This window comes from Panthera onca, chromosome A1 (genome assembly GCF_046562875.1).
Source record: "Panthera onca isolate mPanOnc1 chromosome A1, mPanOnc1 haplotype 2, whole genome shotgun sequence".
In the NCBI taxonomy this organism is placed as follows: Eukaryota; Metazoa; Chordata; class Mammalia; order Carnivora; family Felidae; genus Panthera; species Panthera onca.
In genome coordinates, this window is record NC_138339.1 from 25,865,610 (window position 1) to 25,892,470 (window position 26,861).

A 26,861-nucleotide genomic window follows, 5' to 3' on the forward strand; every position below is an offset into this window, starting at 1 on the left:
AGTCAAACAACGGGTGTTTAGACTTTGGAATCTGGCAGATGCATCCTCAAAAAAAAAAATGAAGTGACCCTGCCACTTCAAGGAAAACAACTGACAGATTGTTGCAAATAAAAAATGAACTTTCAAGCAAAAATCACATTGTGTAAAACTAACCTCTGACTCCAGCTGGACAGCTTCCCAAAATATACAGACTTCTGACAAGGCAAAGACAATGCTAATGAATGTGATTTCTTAAAATTTTAGAGAGAGAGAGAGCATGAGATCGAGCACAAGTGGGGGAGAGGGACAGAGGGAAAATCCCAAGGATTCTCCTTCTCTCCCCCTCTCTCTGCCCCTCCCCTGTGTGCGCTCTCTCTCAAAATAAATAAACTTAAAAAAAAAAAAAGTTGGACATTCAACTGACTGAGCTCCCAGGCACTTCTGATTTTTATATTATATAAGGAAATAAGTTAATATTTGGATGATCTGTATAGCCCAGTGAACCAACATTTTCCAAATGACCACTATATAACGTCATAAAATCATTCATGTTTTAAGATCTATGACAAGTACAAGACAGACCCATGGGTTTTAATTTAGCAGAGAATGAAAAATTCATTATATTTTCAGATTCCTTATTGCAATTAACCTTTATGAAACTACCAATCATTTTTTTTTTTTTTTTGGTGTACCATCAAAGAACAATATTCTCAGTTATCTGAAAAGGTTAATAAATATTCCTCCCTTCCCCAAATACGGATCTGTGTGAGGCTGGATTTTCATGTACTTCAACCAAACGCTACCATACTAGAACACACTGAATGAAAGGGGCAGATAGAAGAATCCGGTGGTCTTCTATTTTTAAGAATGTAAAACACTGTTATCCTATGTTTTTGTTTTGAACAATAGTTATTTTTCACAAAAATATGTCACTTACATTAAAATGTAGTAAGTTTATTGCTAAAATAAGCAGTAAGTTTTTAGTTTTTCATATGGCAAATATGAAACAATATAATCCACATAAACAAAAACTCCTTGAAATCCTCAATAATGTTTTAGAGTGTTGAGCGCTAAGACCAGAAAGTGTGAAAACCACAGCTCTCAATCAAAGGTTGCAAACTGGTGGGACATGAGCCAACTCTAGCCCAAAGACCAGAGTTTTTTAAACATCTAAATCAGTTGCATACATTTAGAAACTGGGAAAACTCACAACTCACATAAAAATCCCTATCTCTGGCTTCTCCTGAGAAATCAGATATCTGGCAAGACAAGGCCCATATTCCCACACAGCACAAATTGGCTGGCACAGAGAAGCAGACTCCCCTTAACTCAGGCGGATGGTATCTGGTTCACTGCAAGGGCCAAGCTCATTACCTACCTGCCTGCATGGGCTTCTGAGCACGTGACCTCTGATTAAACATCTCAACTCCCATACAGGAATGACCTTTTTGGTGAACGAGCCATGTGCACAGCACAGCATTTATTTATAATTCTCATTCCTTACTAAATTCCCTGAAGGCTTGGCAACTCCCACCACCAATTAGAAACTGGAGTAACTGCCAAAGTATTGCTTTCTTTGATCAGTGACACATTAAATATGGCTCCCATCCCAGTCTATTCTGTGAAAAGTAAGTTAGTTCTCCATGTTGCCTCTGGGAGAAAACATGGCCACGCCCACTCAAAAATTAATAGTGGGGCCCAAAAGAATCTTAAACCTTATTCCCTTAGGGTGGTCAGCTAGCTCAGCCTCAAAATGATTTCAGGTGTTAAATCAGGCTGGCTTTCAACACTAGACAGATACATAATCCTCTTAAATCTCTAAGATGTTTCTGCTAAAAACTCTACTGCATCTGTGAAAGCTTTAGAGCTCTGTCCTAGGGAGCCTCAAGTCTGAGAGAAAAACTTTTTTAGTGACTCCCTGAGATATTTATGGATCAGTTTTGAACGGAGGACCAAAGCCAACGGCTTTAAATAGAATAATTTGTCAGAATGGGTTGATGAGCAACCCACGGCTATTAGGGTTTCTAGATGTACTTACTGGTATGCCGTGACCCTGAAAGCGTGACAAATCCTCTTCGGGAAGAGGGGTGGGGACAACAAAGTATGCTGGCAATCTAGAAGAAAGAGATGTCACCAGTTTTAGTACTAGAGTAATTCACTAAATATGAAAGCTCAACTTTAATGAACTGAGGAAGCAAAAGCAGAGTGGCAGGACATGAACCTTATTTTCCTGTTAAGAAGAGCAAATGCACATGAATTATCTCTGGCCAAGTCAGTTGGGACTCTGGGTTCAAATCCTAGCTCTGCCTCGGATTCTGTGTGACCCTAAGTAAGCTACCCCACCTCTCTGGGTCTGTTTCCTCATCCATGAAATGAGGAGACTGGAATCTGTGATATCTAAAAATATATGAATTCCAAAATTGGCAGTGATCTTTCTCATCATATAGTGGCAATTAAGCATCCATGTTGTTTCAGTCAGACTAATATGAAAACCAGTAATTAAGATGACTGCTGCCTAGGGGCACCTGGGTGGCTTGGTCAGTCAAGCATCTGACTCTCGGTTTCAGCTCAGATCATGATCTCATGGTCTGTGGGTTCAACCTGTGTTGGGCTCCGCACCGACAGCATGGAACCTGACTGGGGTTCTCTCTCTCTCTCCCTTTCTCTCTGCCCCTCCCGTTTGTGGTCTCTCTCTGAAAATAAATGAACTTAAAAAAAAAAGATGACTGCTGCCGAGACATTTTATCAAGCACTCTGACAACAACAAACAAATAAGTGTTTACTGTATGCCAGACTCTAATTAGGTAACACAAATTATTCATTTAATCCTCCTGACAACTCTTATGAGGTATGTACTACTATTATTCCATTTCACAGATAAAGAAATTGAGACAGCGCCACCAAGGTCCTTCACAGGTTATACAACTAGTAAGCATTAGGAGAGCTATGCCCTGAACCCAACCAGTATGACTTCAGTTTCTGCATGAGAAATTTTAGGTTCTAAAAATAACCTGTTAAGTGGTAGGATGTGGGAAAGTTAGGTTTCAGAGTTGCAAAGATCAGAGCTATACAGGGACACCACCTCTTCCTCTAGTTAACAGATGCAGGTTTCTATTAATAAGAAACCTGTGTAAGTTGCATCACTGTGAGCTACAAACACCTTTCAGTCAAAGAGCTTAACAAAGAAGTTTAACTGTGGTGTAACTATAATGGAAAATAATCAGATGCCACTTGTATGCACACTGCACATTTTATAGGGACTTTCTAAGTTGAAGAGATCAGAATTTTAATGTGATCAAGTCATTAAATCTAATCAATCCATTGGGGGGCACTATTTTAAACACCAACCGAATCTAGATTATAAGAAACAATCAAATAGCCTGGTTTCTTCAAATAAATTGCAAGAAAACAAATAATGGGGGCACCTGGGTAGCTCCCCATTGGGTGTCTGACTTCGGCTCAGGTCATAATCTCACGGCTCATGAGTTCAAGTCCCTTGTTGGGCTCTGTGTTGACAGCTCAGAGCCTGGAGCCTGCTTCGGATTCTGTCTCCCTCTCTCTCTCCCTGTCCCTCCCACGCTCACACTCTCTCTCTCCTTCAAAAATAAACAAACACTGAAAAGCAAGAAAACAAATAATGGTGGGAGAATCTATAGATTAAGACACTTAAGACACCTATCAATCAACGGCAAGAGATCAATCTCATTGAGTCTTGATTAATGATAAAACATAAAAAGATGAAAAATTGTTTTAAAAGTTTATAAAACAATGGGGACATTCTGAATACTGACTGGCTATTGAATAGTATTGATGGTTTTAATGTTAAATTTGAAAGGGGTGACAACGGTTTTATGATTATATTTATAAAAAGAATCCTTAATTATTAGAGATGTATACCAAAATATTCATGAATGAAATGTGGTAAGGTCTGGGATTTATTCCAAAATGACTCAAGGGGAAAATAAATAAATAGATAGATAGATAAATAAATAAATAATTCAGGAGAAACAGAGAAAATAGGATTAGGCACGAGTTAAAAATTGCTGGGGCACCTGCATGGCTCAGTTGGTTAGGCGTCCAACTCTTGATTTCAGCTCAGGTCATGATCTCACAGGTGGGTTCAAGCCCCACACTGGGCTCTGTGCTGGCAGGTGCACCCTCCCTGACTCACACTCTGTCTCTCTCAAAATAAAAAACTTAAAAAAAGAGAATTGTTGAAGGTGGGTGATGAATGAAAGGGAATTCATCATATTCTCTTTTCTTTTATACTGCTTGAAATTTTCCACTTAAAAAAATCTTAAAGGTGTTTAAAAAGAAAAAAGTGCCCATTATATTATAATATAAAATCAGGTTTAGAAACTACTGGTCAAGGAGAAGATACTTCAAACCATCAAAACTGTTAAGAATTATTTGGCTTTTGAAGTCTGCAGTGTCCAGAATATTTTATTAGATGTGTGCTTAAGGGGGTGGGTGGTAAGGTGTTCCTTGTTCAGGTGTTATCACTGAAGTAAAAGAAATACATACATAAATACCTCTTCACAAATCAACGAATCAGGCTGCCCATTAAAATCACATGGGAAAATTAAAAACCTCCTTATGTCCAGGCTCCACCCCAGAACTATGAAATATCAGAAACCTGAAGAAGAAAATCCAAAGCTGAAAAGCCCTCCTGGTATAGAAACAGGATGATGGTTATTGCTCTAGAAGACCCTACCGCTCCAGGTATGCAGCGGCATCACCTGGACAGCAGACTCTCAAGCCCAACCTCACACCTAGTGGATCAGAATCTGCACGTTAACGAGCTCCCAGGTGATTTAGCTGCGCAAACTGGGAGCAGCACTGCCCTGGATGGCAGCTTATACACAGACCACTGTTTCTCAGCCTGCAGAGGGGAGCCACCTGTGTGGTGGGTTCAGCCCCAAGTCTCAGCTCCCTCCCCAGCTTAGGCCACAATATTTTTATTTTTTAGTTTATTTTTATTTATTTATTTTTGAGAGAGAGAGAGCGCACACACGTGCACGTGAGCAGGGTGGGTGGGGCAGAGAGAGAATCCCAAGCAGTGGCACTGGCAGCACAGAGCCCAATTCAGGGCACAAATCCACAAACCGACTCAGGGCTCAAATCCATAAACCGCAAGATCACGACCTGAACCAAAATCAAGAGTCCAATGTTCAACGGACTGAGCCACCCAGGCACTCCTGGGCCACATAGTTTTAAAAAATTTGCATGTCTTCCCCTACAAGTGAGGCTATTTTACAATGTTGGTTAGCCAGTTAATTTTCTCTTATAAATAGTCTTTCACCAAAGGGGGAAAAATGTCAGATCCAGTGGCTACAGAAAGGAGGGCGCACAGAGATGGACAGCTGTGCACCAGCGAGGGGAGTTCAAGATGTTCTCTCCTGTCCCAGTGAACTACAAGGAAGTTCTAAGGAGTCTCTGCTGTGAGGCTCCCAATGTCCACAAACAGTTAATCTTCCCTCCTTGGAGAGCAGTCATTTTAATCATTAGGACAAGTTTCAAGTAAACAGCCTTTCCCAATACAGGACGACTTTATTATTCGAGGAAATATTCAAAATAAATATTCAAGGAAAGTTGTCCAATCCACTCGGGCACAGCCTTACTTAGGGTGAGGAAACCCTCAGAGTGACAACATCGGGGCAGCAATATCTTCCTGAGGCAGCACTGGTTTATACGTTCCACTGTGTTACATGCACCCTGCAGGGTAACGGGCCTTCTGATACCTTGACAGGAGGCAGGATGAGAGAAAGGCTTTTCAGAAGGAAGACTGGTAAAGAGCCAGCTGTGACCTTGGGAGATGAAGCAGAAACTCAGTTTCTTATTCTTATCCAAACTGGTTGGAGTGCCCTCTCACTACTGAAGGAAGGACTTCCATTAATTTACTCATTCTATTTATTGAGTGCCTCTCAAAACCAGGCACTGTACTAGGGACTGAGGATACAGTGATGAACAAAAACAGTGCCCCTGAATCTCTCCAGAGCTGCCAGGTTGCAGAAGCAAACATTTCCAAACAGTGACACAGATAAAAATAAACTCACAATTGTAGGAAGTGTTGTGAAGAGAGGCATACAGTAAGTGCAGTGAAAGCTCTCCCAGAGACCTGGCCTAGCCCTGGGAAGGCTCCCTATGAAAGTAACACCTGGGCTAATATCTGACACACAAGCTGGAAGGAACTACCCTCCTGCAGCTGAAAGACAAAGGAGCACCCCCAACAGGAGACCACTCAGGCAAGGTCTATGGCAGGGGGTCAGAGTGGCCAGGGGACTGGACAGAAGGCCGTCGGGCAGGAGTCAAACACGAAGCGTCTTGTAAATACAGGCAATGAACACTGGGGAAACCAGCAGGCTGCACCACCTTGGTCCGGGTGAGAAACAAAGCACAACTTGCCCTGTCTCTTCCCCTTGGGACAGAAAAGGGTAGAGGACAGTATGCGTGGCTGGGGCAGCCCAAGGTGGGGTGTGTTGGCACCAGGTGCTCTAAGCACTAAAATCTTGCTAAAGCTTCATTTTCCCTGCTAACCACTCATTAAAGGCTTTCTCCCCACCTGCCTTCCCTACCAAGTATATTTTTGGTGCGCTGAGAACTACACAAATCCTAATGAATTTAATCAGTCCGTGGCAGGATTTTTAAAAACATTTCTGAGAACGGGGATGCCTTCTATCAGTGTCAACATCACATTACACGCTACCACCTTCTGGGTGCAGGGGTTTCTAAGTTCTTTCTGAGGGAGAGCTAGCCTTCCCTTTCCAAGCTTTGTGACTAGGAAAGAGCGGAGGAGGAGGGTGGGAATGGGGAGGTGACACTTGCTCTGCAGGTCCCTCCCCACTGTCACTCCAGGTTGTGCTGTGTCAGGAGAGCTAACTTGATAGATATTTGAGATTGATCAAAATCAAAACTGATGTGAAGAGGCCCATCAGAACCATAAACACAAAATGCTCTACAAAAATACAAATCTTATGAAACTATTAGCAGCGTGCTGGGGAATATGTCCCAAAATGATAAGATTCAAGTTTCTAAAAGAGGATTATGCAGAGTCATCCTTTAAAAATGTAGGTCAGATCACATCACGCCTCTGCTCAAACTCCTCCTCACCGCATGATAAATTCTGAAAGCCTCCTACCGTAACCATCCAACCACCCCTCTGCGCCCTGACCTCACCCCTACTCCTCTGTCCCCTGATGACTGCTCCCCAGCCCCTGGGCTCCTTGCTGTTCCTCACAGAAGCCAGACTAGATTCCACCTCAGGGTCTTTGACTTTGCACTGTCCCCTGTGCCTGACCAACCTCCGCACCAACACCCCCCAGCACTCCCTAGTCCGTTGCTGATTTAATTTTCTCCACAGTACTTACTACCTTTTAATACACGCTATTCACTCATTTGTTCTCTCATAGTTTGCCTCCTGCCAGAATGAAAGTTCCAGGAGGGCAGGAATTCTTAGTGCTGTATCTCCAGTAGCTAGGTCACTACCTGGCATGACAGTAGCCACTCAAAGATTTTTACTGAATAAAGTGCCCAAGAAAAGTAAAGCAAATACACAATATAAATTCAAAAATGCCTCTAATCGTTTTACACTTGGACTACAGATAAAATGGAAAAAAAGACACACACAAAAAGACACAAATTCATTTCTGAATGTTTTAAGGGACACCTTAAGGTTTTCTTAAGCATGGTTTCAATGTGGGAAAATGTGGAAACCTCACACCCTGCTGATGGGAGTGTAAAATGGTACAGTCACCGTGGAAAACAGTCTGGCAGGTCCTCAAACAGTTAAACAGAGTTACTACATGAGCCAGCAATTCTACTTCTAGGCGTATATATAAATATATATACACAAAAGACCTGGAAACCTCTGTGCACATAAAACCTTGTATACAAATGTTCATAGCAGCATTATTCAAAACAGCCAAAAAGGGAACACAACCCAATGTCTATAAACTGATGAATGAATAAAATGTGGTACATCCATACCATGGAATCTTATTCAACAATAAAAATGAAATTCTGATACATGCAACAACATGGACGAGCCTTGACAACATCACGGTAAGTGAAAGAAGCCAAGCATAAAGACCACTTTATGATATGATTCCATTTACATGAAATCTCCAGAATAAGCAAACTATAAAGACAGAAAGTGGACCAGAGGTTACCTAGGGCTAGGGGTGTTGAGGGCACATGGGGGGCAACTACTAAGGGGCATGAGGTTTCTTTTAGGGCTGACGAAAATGTTCTAAAATGGACTGTGGTGATGGTTTCACGCTCTGTGAACAGATCTCAAAATACTGTGTACTTCAAATATGTGAACTGTATGGCATGTGAATTCAATCTCAATAAAGCTGTTTAAAAAAAAAAAGGCAGAGCACTGAATGCTTACCTTTCACAGACTTTATACCCTTCATTGACACTCACTGCTTTGTACTTGACACTGCCTTTGGTCCGCTCCAATTCCCAACACCAGTCCTTAAGTGTGTCAAACATCACCGTATGGTTCCTGGGATCGGTGGCTAACAAAACAAATTTGAAAAGACAATAAAATCTTGTCGTGAAGTACAAGTATTTTAATGATGTGAAAGTAGATCTCTAAGCCCCAATTTTGCCCACTAAGCCCATTTTTATCCAAGCACAGTAAATTCACTGCTTAATCCTAACCTGGTTCCTTTTTTTTGTCATTAACCCAAAATTATGACCAAGGGCCTGTCTCCTCATACTAGACGTGTTCCTGCTCCACTCCTTGCAAAAGTAATTTGTAGCTCCATTTTCAGTCATCTGACCATGAGATAATTTACATAACATAAAAGATCCTGTGAAGCACTAGAAGACAGGCTTGGCACAAATGCTAAAATAATAAAATATTTTTAGCCCTACCAACATGTGCATAAGATGGCAAACTCATTTGAATAGCATGTCAGATGCCTGAATGTAAATCTTCCCTCAGTTTGAAGATGACCGCCAGCAAGAGGATTTTCCAGTGTGACACCTGGTTACTAAAGGCCATCACCAGATCAGACAGCCACAGTGAGGGTTGGGGCTTATAAAGGACAGCACCCTGGTGATGGAGAATTCTGCCCCTCACCCTGCCCTGCTACTCCCTGCTAGGAGGAAATGTCCAGGAGCGTTACTCTTGCAACCCGACAGATGTGTCCATGGCCCTCTCCCAAGCCATAGACTGCAGGGTGGCACGCACCAAAACAGTCTCAGGTATTTATGCAAATCAGTTACTTCAAGCCCTTTGTTGCACATCAAAACATACACACACACACAAACAAAACCCAAGACTTTTGGGAAAAACAGTGTTTGATAAAACTCCCCCATGCTTTTTTTTTTTTTTTTTAAAGAGACAAAGAGAATGTGAACAGGGGAGGGGCAGAGAGAGAGGGAGACAGAATCCCAACCAGACTCCCCAAGGTCAGGGCGCAGAGGCCAACGCAGGGCTCTAACTCATGAACCGAACTGTGAGAACATGACCTGAGCCAAAATCCAGAGTCAGATGCTTAACCGGCTGAGCCACACAGGCTCCCCTCCCCCATGATCCTTTTAATCAAATCATATCATAGTACAAAAGATAATAGGAATAATGACAAAAACAGTGATTACACTTATATAGCCCTTAGTACGTGCCAGGTGCCGTTCTGAGCATATTATATCTTATTAACTCAATCTTCATAATCCTACAGCGTATGCAATATTAATCTTCCATTTTATAGATGTGGCACAGAAAGGTCAAGAAACTTGCCTAAGGTCACAGAGCTAAGCAATGACAGAACCAGAATTAAAACCCAGGCAGCTATAAGGGATTTCCATAAAGTAATAAATGCAAAAAAAAAAAAAAAATTCCCCATGAACACAAATAATAATACTCCAATTCAAAAACAGATAATATTCTTAGCAACACCAGTAAGTCCTTCCCTAAAATGCTATGTCTTCAGTATTCAGGACCTTTCAGCCAAATCACATTCATGAATTATCAAGCCAGGAAATAACTAAAGATGTTCAGATTGCAAAGCATCCATCTCTACACACCCCTACTCAATGCAAAAGCTAATTGGTCAATTAGCATCTATCAGTTATAACATTTACTTCTCAAAAAATGGGGGTGGGAAGGAGGATAAGAAAAAGATGGAATTAAAATAGAATAAAAGATGCCACATATCCTCGGCCTTCTGGCACACACAAAAAAGGCACCACACGGTGAAGAAACTGCCAGAGTCGATCAAACGAAGGGCTTTGGAATACAGATCAACCTAGTGTTGGTGAGCCAAGAAACTGTCCTATGTAGAGTCTGGACCAAGAATCAGGATATAAGGAAAAAGCAGAATTCCTAAAAATAGAGTATGATTTTTCAAATACAAACTCAATAAGTGTTTATAAAAATTACAGTAACCAACAAGTAAGTCATATTTTGTATATCTCATATTGCAACAAGCTATTATAAGCCAGTTACCCAGCACTTATATGTACAGCTCCAGTGAAAAGATCTGTCATTCACAAAGATGAACTTATGAAATTAAGGAACTAATTTTATGTTCAGTCTAACAGTAGAGCTGAGCATTATCTTAAGTTAGTGTGTAATCAAGTCTCTAAACATAATCCACCCCAAATAATATGCAGTTACACTTTCAATTAACCCTCTTTAACTTACTGCACCTTATATGCCACACATTTAACAATTTATAATCTTCACGACACTTCATCAGAGGCATGAATGCTGCTGTTTTGAAAATGAGAAAACAGATGCCCCAAGAGTTTAGTGTCATCCCCAGGATCACACAGCTACTGAGCAGCTGGGCAAGGATTTGAATTCAGGTGGGACAGACACCAAAATTCGCACCTCTTCTACTAGGTCACCATAGTTCCCAAAAGGCAACCTGCTCTTTCAGATATCTACATCTCTGCACGTGCTAATCCCTCTGCCTAAAATACTCCTCCTCGCCCACCAGACACTCCCATACCTCCACTATCTGCTCAGGCACCCCCTGTGCCCTGTGTCCCTGGCAGGCCCTTCCACCAGAGGACACAGCTCTCCGCTGCCTCTGCTTGACTTGATGCTCAGAGGATGGGGATTTAGTTGTATTCACATCCATCCCCACAGTCCTAACCCACAGCAAGCGTTCAAAAAATGCCGACCAAATGAGCAGTTCAACTTTGTACTCCAGCATGCCACTTCTCTGACGAAAAGCATGTAACACCCAGAGTCACTTGACATCAATGTGACCTTACGGGTGATGGGCAGAGTGAGTGCACGGACCGAGGAGAGAGATGGAGGGAAGGTACAGACAGACATCTGAGGAAACACTGAACAGTGCTGGGCATTATTGATAGCTCAGATGACTGAAGTTTCTTAGTAAAGGACTGTTCCCTGAACTGAAGGGCAAACACTTGGGATTTTAAGTTCTGTAAGCACACTTGTTTTCTGATGTGCTCCCTTATGTACAACTATTCCATTTCCCCAAAAAAAATCTGCTACAGAGCACGTTCTGGTTGCTTAAAGGCTTTCTAGAATGCAAAACATTCTCTTGAGTGTTATGAAATGAGATCGAGTACATTAAAGTGAAAAAAAAAAAGAACCCAGGAACAAACAGGATTATTTTAAACTTACCTGAATTTTGCTTCTCTATAGTCTCACATTCCCAGTTATAATACGTTGATTTTACCTTTCGTAAGAAATAATCAAGCCAATAATCCCTCACAAAAAGCAAATAAACCTAAAAGATAAATTACAGCAACAAAGATTGCAGGAAAAAAGAAAAAAGTTTTTTTTTCTTTTCTTTTCTTTTCTTTTCTTTAATAAGAATCTTGAATGAATCACCCAAGCAAGAGGCAACCAGTTGCTAGGAGAGAGGAAAAAGCTCATGGATGGGTTTTCTCCTGCTAGTTTCTGTAGGAATTGAAAGGGTCTGCCTGCAAATTACAGCCCAGAAGACACTCACCTGCGTGGTTTTGTGCAGCAGCAGCATAGGAAAACAGAAACAATCGCTTCAGCAGTTTGGGAGCCTGGGTGTGATGGATTATGCCACTGACAATCTAGAAAAGAACCAAACAATGGGTACAGTCATGCTTTTGGCAGATAAACACTGAGTCTAGGTTTTTAGTCATGCTAATAGGCTCCTCTGGGCAGCACACAAACACAAACTCTTGTTGAGGTCTCTATGATCTTATCTTTTGGAATAATGCCAAATAAATGGAATGTTAACAATTTTGTCAGGTTTTCTAAGAGCTTTGAATTTCTAGGGATATTTTTAAAAACCGTCTAATTTCTCAAAATCAAGGTGCTACAGAAGCTTAAGTGCCATATTCAGATATTCTAAAAATCTGACACATCAGAGACAGAGGGCTATATCAAACAATAACCAAGACATTTAGCTATTCTGATCGACTTGTGGCCTTTACAACCTTCTTCTAGAAGATCAGAAAAAGAAATCAATCCATTGTGCTTTTTGTTTGAAGTTGCAAACTAAAGTATATTTGGATAGATGACTAAAATCATCATTCAAAATGAAGTTTCTGGCTTCTCTGGGACTTTTCCCTGTCTGCACCACTCATTTCCTGCTCAGAATAGATACCAGAGTCATGCTTATTGTTCTAACTGAACTCTCACACTCCCTAAAAGAAAACCAAGGATTTACTTGTAAGTGTGCACAACTCAACTGTAACCAGAAACAACAGGTGAGCTGCGTCCCCCTACCAGGTCTCCCCTGACGTATTTACCATTACAGTGGCAAGTTTGAGACCTTTGATACCTCAGTAAGACAAATCTTGGAAGTTACAGTGACCCCTGTAACCAGTTCATACAGTTATATATTTCAATTTGCTGCAGCAACCAGATTAAGTTTCTTAATGTCCAAAATCACAGGCCTCATTTGGTAACTCAGCTTTGCCCGTCCGACCCTATACCACTTCCTCCCTCCCGCATACTTCTACTACCTCCCAGGTACGAACTCATCCACTCCAGGAGCTGGGGGTCTCTGCTACTACTTTTTGGAAAGACTGTCAGGTGTGGGAGAAGAATGTTGCCTCCTGACCCTGGTTTCCTACCTCCCACTCTTCAGTTTCCAGGAATCAAAACATTACGAACTGAAGAATTAAAGGTAAATGGGTGCCATCATAATAGACATATTTTCCCCAATTCTCTCTCAATTCTAATCAAAGCATATGGGATTATAACCAATTTCACTTTGCAGACAGGCATGTTCCCCCCTCCACCATCATATAATATAAGCCAAAAATAAGAGTTAGTGGTAAAACCTGATGGGAAAGAAAACCTAAAAATACATGCAACTAGTTACCCTTTTGACTTCCTCTTCTTTTGTGTACCTCAGACAGAAGTGGAATACTCGGAGGTCTTTGCAGTGGATGATGAGTTTCTCGGGGTATTTCTTCAGTTGTCCAAAGAGAGTTTTTTTTTTCTCATCAAACACTACACATCAACGATGAAATCAGGAAGGGAAATCATGTTAGAAGGCAAAAAGTCAATGCTAAGGAAACAAGAAAGACTATTAGGACCTCTCAAAAGTAAGAGGAAAGGTACTGTCTTCTAAGTAATTGTGAGCAAGGGCCCGGCTCTGAGAATGTGCAAGGCTCTTCGTTCCTCTGCACGAGACCAAAATGAACTGGCCACTATCGGCAAAACTGACTCCAAAAGCTAACATTACAAAAAATGAAAGGGAGTCACTAGGGACATGCTTTCAGGACACTCAACTCCTGGGTTTATGGCAGGGGCCCCTCCCTGTCCCGGAGTTCGGACCAGGCTGCACCTACTGGTGTTGGGATCTAAACAGCTACTGAATGATTTCTGAAAAAGCCCTGACTGAAAAAATAGAGAAGTGAAGCACAGAGAAGCTTGACCCTTAGCAGAAAAGACATGGAGTACAAATCTTTCTCAGATTAGACTTTACAGTAAAACCTACACAGCTAACATGGACAGCCACAAGTGTGATCTAGCATATAGTGGCCCTGTCTGGGCACCTGGGTGGCTCAGCCGGTCAAGCATCCAACTCCTGATTTCGGCTCAGGTAGTGATCTCACGATTGTGAGATGGAGCCCCATGTCAGGCTCCACCTTGGGGGTGGAACCTGCTTAGGATTCTCTCTCCCTCTCTCTCTGCCCCTCCCGGCTCATGCATGCATGTTCTCTCTCACTCTCAAAATAAACAAACACTTAATGGCACTGTGGAGTCTCAGAATAGGTTCCAAGTTCAAGTCCAAGCTCCCCCAGCTAAGTGACCCCAAACAAGCCACTATACATCTCAATTTTATCATCCATAGAACTGATTTAAACAAAATAAGTATGTAAAGAAATGTTAGTAAACTGTAAAGAACCATAAAAATATTGTCATTATCAGCTATACTTTCAAAGGCTGGCAACACCCCAGGGGAAAAGATACTTACCTCCATAAATCTGATCAACACAGTGGAGTGTTATGTCATTTTCTCCTATAACCTTATTCTTAAATTGGGTTTCCTAAAAGATTCAAAAGGAAACAACTGTGACTCTTTTCTGTGCCCTATTAAACATTTAAAGGCAGAACAAATCACTGATTTCCAACTGCACATTAAAAAAACCAGAGAGGGGATGGAAGAATGGGTGAGGGTGGTCCAAAGGTACTAACTTCCAGTTATGAGATAAATCGTGGGATGTAATGCACAGCATGATGATTATAGTTAATAATACTGTATTATATATTTGAAAGTTGCTAAGAGAGTAATTTTAAAAGTTCTCATCACAAGTAAAACAAATTGGTAACTATAGGAAATGACAGATGTTAACTAAACCTACTTTGGTGATCATTGTGCAATATATACATATATTGATATACATCTATCAAATCATTCTGTTATACTCCTTAAACTAATGCAATGTTATTATTTATAGCTCAATAAAACTGAGGAAAAATAGAGTGTACACTCTAAAAAACAAACAGGGAGATGGAGGCACATTCCCCGAGTAAGAGATGACGAAGTGTGCAAGGAAAGCTGGTAAGCACCTTGTTTTCAAAGCCAGGCACAACATGCCATTCCTGGGCTGCTCCCAGGCTAACCGGCCGTGCCACACACAATCACTCTGGGAGGTTAGAGTCCTCACAAATGCAAACAGGTGAGTGACAGAGCTACGGGAAGCCAGGTTTAGGAAGCAAACGCTGGGAGATTCAAGTATCTGTGAATGCTGTCTTTATTTGCACAGGACAAGGAGCCAAGCCACTAGAGCAGACAGCAGCACAGAAGCCCACACTCTAAGACAGCCAGGGTGGGCTGGGACAGCTGGGTTTGCATCAACGTACAGCGCTCTCCGAGTGGTGTGGGCAGGCCTCTCCTTCACTCCACTGCCCATTCTCCAGGTCTTACAAGGGCACTGCTACTCAGGGCAAAGGAAACCCGAATTCAAGTGCTGCAAGCATCAGTTTCATAATCGAACTCAGTTCTTGAATTTGAGGGACAGCTTAGTACAGAGAAAACACGGGGAACTAGTATTAGGGGAGATTAGTGATTCCAATGAGTGATACATACTGTGCTGAAATACAGAAGAAAATAAGAAAAAGTTGATGGTGTCAACCTATGAAGTCAGATGCAAGCCAGCGTGACCTGGGGCACTTAGAATGGCCCTACAACTGAAAAGAGGTTCCAAAGGACAGACGGCATTCTGGTGTTGAGGACCTCTGTCATTGGTGTTTCATGTGTGTTGTGAGGGTGGCGAGCATGGTGGGGAATTGAGGAACTGGGAAAAAAGACAATGGGGCCACAATTTTATTGCTCCCCACAAACTGAACCAAACGCAGCTCATACATACATCATTATCCAATGCAGAGTCATCATCGCCCAAGAAAGCAATCTTGAAGTCTGTGCAGACAAGTTTCCCATAGATCCCACGCTGACAGGAATCTTCCTGGACATACTTCAGCACCGTGCTGGCTTCACAAAGCAGCTGTTCACCTGATCAAAACCAAACAAGCCCTCCTCAGAGTCCTCAGGGAACATACAGTATGCAAACAGTAAAAGCCTCCCCAGCTCCATTCCCGGGAAAGACAAACACACACTACACCACAGCCCTTCAGAACTCTACGCTTTCCAGCACAGCGGGAGCGGCAAACCTTAGGTGTGGAGATGAAGCAGAGCAGGGACCACTCATAAGTGAACGCAAAATGGCTGATATACCTTCACACAGGGCATTTCTCTACCTTTTCACTGTGAACCAGGCAAGTGTCCAATAGGTGAAAATGATCTCAGCTACACTTGCAAGTGCAGACCTCAGTGTTCCTATTACTTGGGCCCAAGCAGGTAGGTGTGGTACAGAAATGAATGAAAATGAATGAATGAAAATGACCCTAAATGAATGAAATCAGAAAGGCTCTGGAACGTAGAGCTCAAGCCCACTTTGCGGTGAGAGTGGGCCATCTCTCACTCTGCAATCGCTGAAAGATGGCGGGTGCCTCCCTGGCCAAAGGGCTCGCAGGTGGCTTCCTCAGACACAGAGGTGCAGCTTGATCACATTCATTCTGGCTCCACAGAGAAGGATGGGAGGAAAAGGGAGGTCAGAGGTTTGTGGGAAAAAAATTGTTTCCTCTCTTTCTTAGTTGAGAGTATTTCCTCTCAGTGTGTCGCCTTTCCTGCTCTATCTGCATGCACCCCGCCTGCATGAGAAGCTGTATTTCCTGCAGATAGAGAGTTCTTCTCTTTACAGTCAGAAAGATTAGGATTTAGGGATAGGTAAGCATTCTCTGCTCCATGGAAGAGAAGTTCATGAGGGCTGGACATGTGGGTGAGAGCAGGAAAAGGAGAAGGATATGGAAGAAATAAAAAATCAAGTGCAAATATTTTAGAACAAAAAAAAAAAAAAGGCATTTTCTTTCCCTTCAACAGACAACCATCTCAGACCCTCAGAATCTCCCTCTGGATATTCTCCTCAATGACTTTAAATTTACTTTTTGGCTCAAAATTCACTTGGTCTAACTTGCAACATGAAAATAAAGAAGGCTTTCAGACACTCAGACAATCAAGGGACACATATTATATTTTTCCACCTCCCAAGGGGTTAATTCCTAAGGAAATACAAAAAGATGGCTCAGTCACTAGGTCGGCCTCTACTGAGACCACAGAGCTTGAAGAAAACAATGAAGCTGGGGCCTCGTTATGGTTTAAAACAGTCCCAGAAAAAGCGCCTCAGCTGGTTCAAGGTGGAAAATATATGAGCAAAGCTTCCTGTGCTTTTTCAACTCCTAGTGTGAAACAGCTTTTAAGTGTGAGTGTGTCCCTGAGACCAGGCAGGCTGTGTCAGTCAGTGGCCGCGCACTGGAGACGAGACATGGGCACCAGAGCAGCTAACACAACACCCAGCGATGTGCTAGTCTGTCAGCAAGGCACATGCTGTGCCACAGCCACCAGCTTGTGTGTGCAGATAAAGTCTCGAATCGTGGGAGGTGGGAGCTGGAAAAGATCATGGTCTGGTCTAAGAAATGGAGGCTGTGCATCTAGAAGAGACCTGAGGTACTCCAGGGGATGGGCGAATGCACGTAGCACTGAGCTAAAAATGAAAGTTAATATCAGAATCTATAACCCAAGAAAAGGAAGGAAAATGTGGTATATGGATTAAGGTTTAGGCCATTATTGTAAAAAAATAAACAAAAAAACATACAAACCTTTGAAATTTAGACACTTTTTTTTTTAAGTTTCAGGACCCCAATATATTTACCAAATAAGGTGGATCAGTCAGAAACTTGTGTGTAATCATATCCTCCCAATAAACTGGAATAAGGTAAACAGTACCAGAATGAGGCCTCTACTGTTTGGGGGGAAATATACCTAAAAACAAAAACTCACAAAAAAAAGGCTACTGGGATTAGAAAAAAGAAAATGGAAGAACTTAATGCACAATTCCCAGGACAGCCCCACATATGGAAGGGGACAGACCACCAAGTAGTTTCCGTTTCTGAATTCAGAAATGATTAAAGCTTGACTGAAAGTATAGAGTCACTCTCTTCCATCTCAAAAATATCCAACCAATCCAGACTCCTCAGTGATGACCTCAGAGCAAAACCCTGGCAGTCCCAAGGTTAGTAAACCACAGCCTGCCTGGCACTTATGCTCAGATGCAGAAGACCACAGGTGAGGCCACCCACCAACACTGCTGCGGGGGGGCCTGGGCAGCCGTGCTAGTCTAGGGCAGCTGCATGGGGAAGTGGGATGTAGGGCTCTGGAGAGGACCAGAATTTTCCTGACTGAAGACCAGAATCCTGGATGTGTCCAAGTACAGTGACGCAAAAAAGGCTTATTTGCTTGTGAAGGAGGTGAATTTGCCAGGTTGATTTTCATCAACTTGCGGGGAGGGGGAAACAAAAATTCTTGGCAGAGGTTATAATACTCAGACCTAATATGTAGTGATTGAACTAAAGACCTTGATATTTTTGTCCAACTCATTCCTGTTATATGCCTTCTGGATGAAAACAAAGGAGTTTATATATAGCAATACTAGGGATGACATAATTTATCACTGGCTTTGAGTGGCACATGAGGTCTGATGCTAAACGACCATTACCTGGCAACAAGTGAAGAGTGACTTCCTTCTCTGTTACTTCCTTCTCGTTTGTGTGAATTTCCTAAAAGAGAAGAGCAAAGGGTAATATTTTTCTTTAAGGGCTCAAAATGGGTAACATAAAGCCATGTTTTCGAATACACACTAAATGTCACATACCCTCAGGAGTTTTTTGACAAGCTAGTTACTTTTTAAAAATGTATTTTTAACAAAAAGACAGAAAATTCCAGCAAATTAGTCCAGTGCACTAACCTATTTGGGATTGACAACTATTAGTTGCCCCCAGTGGAGGGGCAGGGATGAGCACTCCCTACCTAAAGGAACAACTGTTACACAGAAAGTAAGGCAGCTCAAACACAGAGTCAGAGAGGGAATGGAAGACATTTCACAACATGGCTCCTCTCTTCCTCCAGTGAGAATCAAGGATCGAAAACAAAAGATGACTGTGTGTTCTTGAGAAATAATAGATATATGTAAAGGGTTTGAAGAACAGGAAAATATGAATGTATCAAGTCAGTACTCGACCCACCTACTCTGTAGCATACCAAGACCCAGTAAAGGCAGATGGGAACATTCTAAATTACCTAAAACCACGGCACCTGGGTGGCTCAGTTGGTTAAGCATCTGACTCTTGATTTCAGTTGTCATGATCCCGAAGTTTTGTGAGTTTGAGCCCCATTGTCAGGCTCTGCACTGACCCTGCAGAGCCTGCTTGGGTCTCTCTCTCTCTCTTTTTCTCTCCCTACCCGCCCCCCCACCCGCCCCCGTCTACACACACACACACACACACCTCCCCGGCTCATGCTCTCTCTCAAAATGAATAAACTTAAAAAATAAATAGATTGATAATAACCTATAAATAATAAATTATTTTTTTAACTTTTTAATTTTTTTTAATGTTTATTTTTGAGACAGAGAGAGACAGAGCATGAGTGGGGGAGAGGCAGAGAGAGAGCGAGACACAGAATCAGAAGCAGGCTCCAGGCTCTGAACTGTCAGCACAGAGCCAGATGCGGAACTCAAACCTACGAAAGGTGAGATCATGACCCGAGCCGAAGTCGGATGCTCAACCGACTGAGCCACCCAGGTGCCCCTTTAAACTTTTCTTAAACATTTATTTTTGAGACAGACAGCACAAGCTGGGGATGGGCAGAGAGAGAGGGAGACACAGAATCTGAAGCAGACTCCAGGCTCTGAGCTGTCAGCACAGAGCCCAACACGGAGCTTCAATTCACAGACCACGAGATCATGACCTGAGCAGAAGTCGGATGCTCAACCGACTGAGCCACCCAGGCGCTCCAGTTATTTATTTATTAATAAATAATAAAATAAACAAATAATCTAAAACCACAAGGCACTGCCATGGGATATAATCACTTCTGATAAGGAATCAAAGCCAGGTTTTATGTCACTGTTTCTCAATGAAAATATCTTCAAATGCCTTCATGTTGGGTTCACTGTTTATTGGGTATTCAAACATAATTAGCAATCCTTAATGAGTTAATGGAACAAAGCAACAGTCATAAGTGGCTGTTAACATAACAAGAGAGGCCTGGTGAGTCTCCTAAAGCAATCTACCACACCATCTATTAAGTATTCTTGCCAAAATATCTAACTTCAATCAGCTTGACTTTCTATGTCAATCTACCAATTTATAAGAAACACTGGGACAGGAGAAACATGTTAAATGACACCATGGGGATGCAACAAGTCAAATCTTAACTGTGGAAAATTCTATAAGACACAACCAACTTTGTCAACAAAGAAAACTGGAATTTGTTTTGTTTTTTGGCATAAGGCTCTGGGTGGTAGGAGTTTTCTAAAATTGTTAATTCAGGTTGAAATAAGCATTACAAGAAACTTGGGAACAGCCGAGGCAGGAAGAAGCAAGACAGCCTATCTTAAGGCAGAAGAAGAAAGTCAGAGCTGTTTCAGAGAAAGAGCGGTTTCAGAAAATACACCACTCTGAGTGTGATGTATTTTAGAGATGCCCACAGTTTACATCCCAGAAGATGCTAATAAATCAAGTCCTTCTGAGGCAGTGCTTCTTAGATGTGGGGAGTGTTCCATCACCTGTGGATCTTGTTACCTCTTTAAGTGCTCAGGCCTCACCACAAGTGTAAAAAATCAGAGTGCAGGGGATGCAACTGGGCCTTTGGTTGTGCAAAAAGCTCCCCAGATGATTCTGATGCATTGCTCTATGTTGTGCAAGAGGGACTATATTGCATATGTAAATGCTACGAGTGTTTTGGTAATTTAGAAATTCTCATGGAGTTTTCATCGTCTGTTATTGGCACAGAACTAAATGAAAGCACTATTATTTTTGACAGGTCTATCATCTTTCTCTGAGGACAGAGCAAAACGATTCATTAAATTCAATCACCTGTTAGAAAACTAGTGATCATCTTGACTAGTGCCTGGAATTCAGTTCAAACACTGCAGCCAGCTTGGAGAGGGCTACCCTATTGTTTTGTCTCCAAAAGTAGCATCTTCCAATGATAAAGAATTTACACTACTTAAAACTACCTACATCAATTCCTGAAATGGTCGAATTCTTTCTTTACATTCCATAAACAAAACAATCAGGAGACACCTTTTAGGATTCTGTCCTGCCGAAAACTCACTTTCCCTAAACAACTGTTCTCTGCTCCCCCAACTTCCTGGGGTGAACCCACCTCCTCCCCATCAAATGCCTGGGGAAATGGAAGTGCTAATCATTTTATGTCAACTGCACACATTGACTATAACGATAATAACCAACATTTATTAAGCTTCTATTATGTGCCAGGTAAGTGCTCTTCATTAGTATCTCATTAATCCTCATACAGAGGTATGAGCACTAGTATTATCTCCATTTAAAGATGAAACTGTGGCTTAAAGAGGTTCAGGAAATTTCCTTTTATAGGAAGTAAGTCACTAAGCAAGGATACAGCCCAACCCCCAACAAGCTCCAGAGCCTACATTCTTCACTGCTGAGTACTGCTTCTAACAAACATGGTCTCCAGTTTCCTCCTACAAAAGGGAGAACAGCTGTAATATCCACTGCCTACAGTAGGAAACTAGTCTCCTATCACAAAACTGATTTGGACAAATTAGAAAAACTCCCTTAAGAGAACTGCACTTCACCGTACAGGACATACAGGACAAAAGCATGTGAAAGCTAAAGTCAGCTAACACTCCTGAGAATCTGCTGAGAAGCTGAAAAGCAGCCTGCTTGTTTTTATTCCATTAATTCTCAAAAAGTAAATTCTCTAGTTTTTTACCAAGTTCATATTTAAGGTGCCCATCTTCTCAAATGTGTGATCGACCCAGGGCACCTCAGGAAAGGCAAAAATGGGTCCTGCCAGAAGATCGCTGATCTTGAAAAGAACAGGGGTGTGTGGAGGGCGATCCCACAACCAAGCTCTCATCAGGCCGGAATGCTTATATATACCAAAATGCTTCACATCAACCCTTCACTGTTTGTGAGGGCCTGGAGTCAAAAACTGAAGTTGTTATTCTCAGCTTAATTTCATCCAGCCAGAAGGGCAAATTCCAAGAGCCAACATCCCTAAAGGTTCCAAAACACAATTTCTCTCAATCGCATTTGGCACCAAAATGCTAAAAAGACAAAACACAGACATTTTATTTCCTCAAAGTCGCTCCATGCTCTAAAATGGACATTTAATACACTTGTTTTCTCCGCTAAAACAGAAAATCTGAAGGGGAAAATGTATTTGCACCCACATATTAGGTGGGAATGAAATTTACCTTTTTTTTACAGCAGAAAGCTGTATTATTAATACAGCATTGTACAAATAATTTTTGTTTTCCCTCTTGTTTCTCCAAACTTCTCTCAGTGCCTGCACTACAATAAGGATACAGATGTGGCCACAGTTCAAACCCTGCTCTGCTATCTATAGACGTGACCTTGGGCATAACATTTAACCTGAGTTTTGGTTTGTTCCAATGTAAATGGAAACAATACTACCTAATATGAGGCCTGAAGAAAAATGTGTACCAACACCTGGCACACGTGTTCAGTAAATGAGAGCTGTAATTGTTGGACATAGCAGTATCTGTGCTTCTTGATTTCCTTTTCTTTCGTTCTCTCGTCCTTTCCTTTAAGGAATAAACAAAGAATTCAAATATCCTACATGAGAGGGGCAATTATTCAAGATTCTGTCACAGGTAAGAATAATTTCTACTTCTCTCTCAGTCCTTTTTCCTACATTAAACTACACTGAATCTACTCAGGAGGCCTCTCAATTCTTTTTTTTATGGATCAGAAACTCCTGCAATTAGCAACACCCAAGTTGGTCCTAATTCTGTAAGACAGAGGATACAGGAATATGTGAAGCAAAGGAAAAAGAAATGGCATTTTTCTATTAATAGGATTTGTTTTCTAAAAGCCCACAATGACAGGGGCACCTGGATGGCTCGGCTGATTAAGTGTCTGACAGGCTCAGGTCATGATCTCTCGGTTTATGGGTTCGAGCCCCACTGGGCTCTGCTGACAGTGTAGAATCTGCTTGGGATTCTCTCTCTCTCTCTCTCTCTCTCTCTCTCTCTCTCTCTCTCTCTCTGCCTGTCCTCAACTCACACTTTCTCTCTCTCTCAAAAATAAATAAATAATAAAAGCCCATAATGACTTAGGTCTGGTCATTTTGTGTCTTATCTTCTACAATATGAAGTACTTTGAACCCATTACAAGACCAAGAGAGAAAACTAATGGCTTCCTTAAAAGAATACCACATCCAAGGAATGGACCGCTCAGGCATACTGTACAAAAAGTAAAACTTTCTCGACTGTTGATTCTATTGAAAGTAGACTAAACTGCTGAACTTGAGAATAAAAACCTATAGAAACACTTGAGCAGTGGAATTTAAGGAGGCACACTGTAGACAAACATCACTAATATCTAATCCTTCTTTGGTTCATACTTCAAAATAATTATAAATATACATTATCCAATTCTTACAAATAATTCAGGAAAAAATAAGTACCACAATCACTACCATCAAATACCCATTCCCAAATCAAAACACACACACACCAGTCCTAAGAGGAGAAATAGCCTAGAGGACTCCAATAAATCAGGGTATACAAAGAGAATCAGAAAAAAACAAAACAAAACAAACAAAAACAAAAACAAAACCCTCCCAGGGTGCCTGGCTGGCAGAGTCCAAAAAGCATGAGACTTTTGATCTTGGGATTGTGGGTTCAAACCCCAGGTTCAGTGTACAAATTACTAAAAAAATAATCGTTTTAAAAAAAAAACCCTCCTTTCAAAAAATTGAATTTTTCTTTTAATTTGGGAACCTATCTCTTTGGGTGGTAGGGAGGCATCAGGAAAGACAGAATGGATTCTCATTGGCTACATCCTATAGTTCCTTCACTCCTGTATTTTACAATAGTTTTCTGAACTCCACAGAAAAAGACTGACAAATATGGAGATTCTATCTCAATGTTTTTGAGAAAGAGAAAAGAGTGATAACATCCGTTGCTTGTTGATTCTGGGAGAATGAACACAGTCGAATGGAAGAGAGGAGAAGCAGTTATCAACAAGGGTACAAGGAGCACCCATGTCTGTATATGGATCTTAAAGTGGGTTGGTTATAGGACAAGATGAAATTCCCACATGTACATCCTACTCCTGCTCATGCTGCACCCTGAGTGTGTATAAGGTGTTGTCTTCATGGGAGAATTTATTAGATGAGTGATTAAAGGCTGCCCAACTTGATCTTTAGAATTGGGTAAGTAACTACAATTTCTTCCCTCTCAACATTACAAATTACTACACATCATGACTCAGGGGTCGCTTGTGGACTGTAGAAATCATAGGGGCACCTGGGTGGCTCAGTTGAGCGTCCAACTTCAGCTTAGGTCATAACCTTGCTGTTTGTGGGTTCAAGCCTCACGTCGGGCTCTGTGCTGACAGTTCAGAGCCTGGAGCCTGCTTTGGATTCTGTGTCTCCCTCTCTCTGCCCCTCCCCCAGTCATATTCTCTCTCTCTCTCTCTCTCTCTCTCTCACTCAAAAATAAATAATAAACATTAAAAAAGAGAGAGAAATCATAAATGTCCAATCTGTAAATGCCAAAGTGGATACTTCAAAGACCAGCCCTGAGAGGTGAATAATGACAAATATTTCTTGGGTTGTATGCATCAGGCATTGTTAAAGGGTTTTATACTTATTAACTCATGTAATCCTCATAGCAAGCCCTTGAAGTGGTGTTATTATAGCCACTATTATCTCCATTTTGTAGATGAAGACACCCAACTAGTACATGTGGAGGTGGAAGTCAAACCCAGTAGCTGGCCCAGTCTGTGTCCTTATAGGACATGCCGCCCCTTACATGGAATGAAGGAAAACCAGGACAAAATAATCAGTGAATGTATCTGCCAGACCCACCTGAAACCAAGTTAAATCAAGATTCATACAGAGTTCTCAAGGAAAACCTGAGAGAGTGCTGTAGAGAGGCAGAAGGAAGCTGAAGGGAAAAAACAAACACCAAAAAACATGTGCCCCACAGGAGTAATGGCTGGCTGCATGGGAAAGAACTCTGGGGCTTCTTCAACCCCAGCTGAGTTACCTCTTGTAACTTACTCCACTGGGTCTGCTTAAGGCCGAAGCCTCTGTCACCCCAACAAACCCTCCAGGGTTCAATGGGAATCTTCTGATTCATGACACTCCAACCACAATTAATACTGCTGTATACTGCCTGGACAATTCTGTGCTTCCCTTCAAGAGCATGTAATCTAGAGGTCAACCTAAGAGTCCCCCTTTACACCTCCTTCTCCATCACCCTCAATATCCAATCTATCACCAAATTCCATCAATATTACCTGTTAAAAATGTTTCTAGAATTCATGTTCCTCTCTTATCTCCACCGGCATCACCTAATTCAAGCTACCACCTCCCATTTGGACCACACGCTTTGCAGCTGGTCTACCCACATCTGTCCACTTTCTGATCCATTCTCCACCCTAAAGCAGCAGTGTTCCTTTCAGCACACAGTCTGCTTTGCATTATTGGCAGGATGAAGACAATGACTTGATATGGGCCTGTGCAGCCTGGCCCCTACCTACCTGTCCAATCTGGTTTCCTCAGTCTGCACATTGGCCACACTGGCCTTCCAACCTCCCATACCTGCCATGCTCATTCTCATCCTGAGTTGTTTCCACAGGATGCTCCTTCTATAAAATGCTTCTCCTCTACTTCTCCGCCCTATGAAGTTTGTGTATCCATCAGATCTCATGACAAGGGCCATTTCTATTACCAGGTTCTCACTGCCCTATGTATCTCTCTCCCTCCTAGCCCTTGTCACAGTTGCAATTTCACATTTGTTCTATGTAATTATTTAAGTCTGTCTCCCCAACAATCTAAACTCTGAGGGTAAGTCCTTATCTGTTTTTATGCTCACCATATATCCCCAGAATCCAATACAGGCCCTGCACATGGTACGTGTTCAAAAGATTTTGTTAATTTCATGAGCAATGACTAAGTAGTGAGATGTTTTAAAGAGGTTTTAAAACCACTTGAGCAGGGACCAGAGAAACATATGGCTTAAGATATGATAACTAGGCTTGAGCCATTACTATAGATGGCATCACTAAATGCTCTAATCATATGGTAAAATGCTGGAGAAAAGAGTGTGTTCCACTGAACACAGTCATGCATGTGGTATTCATCCAGAAAGACCAGAAATTGTGAAGCCTGTCCAGTAAGAACTGTAGGAGCACGACAGCCGTGGAAGGGGCTGGCGTCATCCCAGGATCCGACAGCCAATCCAACCAGCCTCTAGTGACAGCTGCCCGTGTGCTTACTTACATCGCCATCTGGTTTCAGAGAGGGGCCTGGACTCCATTTTAACTCTTTACTACTTCTATCCCACCATCCTTCAACTCTTGACACTCCCTGCCCAGCTGCCTAAGAGCAAACAGTGACAATTGTACTTCCAAAGCTATGAAACATGGGATAAAAGTCCTAGCTGACCCCAATTAAGTATCTTGGTTCAATGGGTAGGAAAAAAAGGTAGAAAAGTATGGTTCTTTAATAATTAAGGAGAATTGGTTCTCCTAGTTACACTGACAGACTTTTCTTGAACTCCGCAAGACTCCTGAAAACCAACTCATTTGAAAATGATGTAAATTTTCAGGGCACCTGGGTGGCTCAGTAGATTGAGCATCCGACTTCCTGCCCAGGTCATCATCTCACGGTTCACGAGCTGGAGTCCCACACTGGGCCCTCTGCTGACAGTGCAGGGCCTGCTTCAGATCCTCTGTCCCCCTCTCTCTCTTCCCTTCCCCTGCTCATGCTCTCTCCCTCAAAAATAAATAAACATTAAAAAAAGAAAATGATGCA

At 41.9% G+C, this 26,861-nt stretch overlaps 1 protein-coding gene across 4 annotated transcripts in view; it reads right to left on the reverse strand.

Annotated features, from left to right (window-relative positions):
• MTMR12 (myotubularin related protein 12) overlaps positions 1-26,861 on the reverse strand; it is a 65,369-nt gene that overhangs the window by 22,063 nt on the left and 16,445 nt on the right. For 2 of the 4 annotated variants that reach the window (XM_060634424.3, XM_060634426.3), the window contains exons 2-9: positions 21,780-22,116; positions 18,520-18,580; positions 15,778-15,920; positions 14,382-14,454; positions 13,281-13,411; positions 11,925-12,018; positions 8,372-8,501; positions 2,018-2,093 (exon numbers count right to left, since the gene is read on the reverse strand). In XM_060634424.3, coding sequence (XP_060490407.1) covers positions 2,018-2,093; positions 8,372-8,501; positions 11,925-12,018; positions 13,281-13,411; positions 14,382-14,454; positions 15,778-15,920; positions 18,520-18,580; positions 21,780-21,926 — 855 coding nt within the window. In that variant the 5' untranslated portion in view covers positions 21,927-22,116. The remainder of the gene's footprint in view (positions 1-2,017; positions 2,094-8,371; positions 8,502-11,924; positions 12,019-13,280; positions 13,412-14,381; positions 14,455-15,777; positions 15,921-18,519; positions 18,581-21,779; positions 22,117-26,861) is intronic. The other 2 variants (XM_060634425.3, XM_060634428.3) reach the window with 1 other exon arrangement.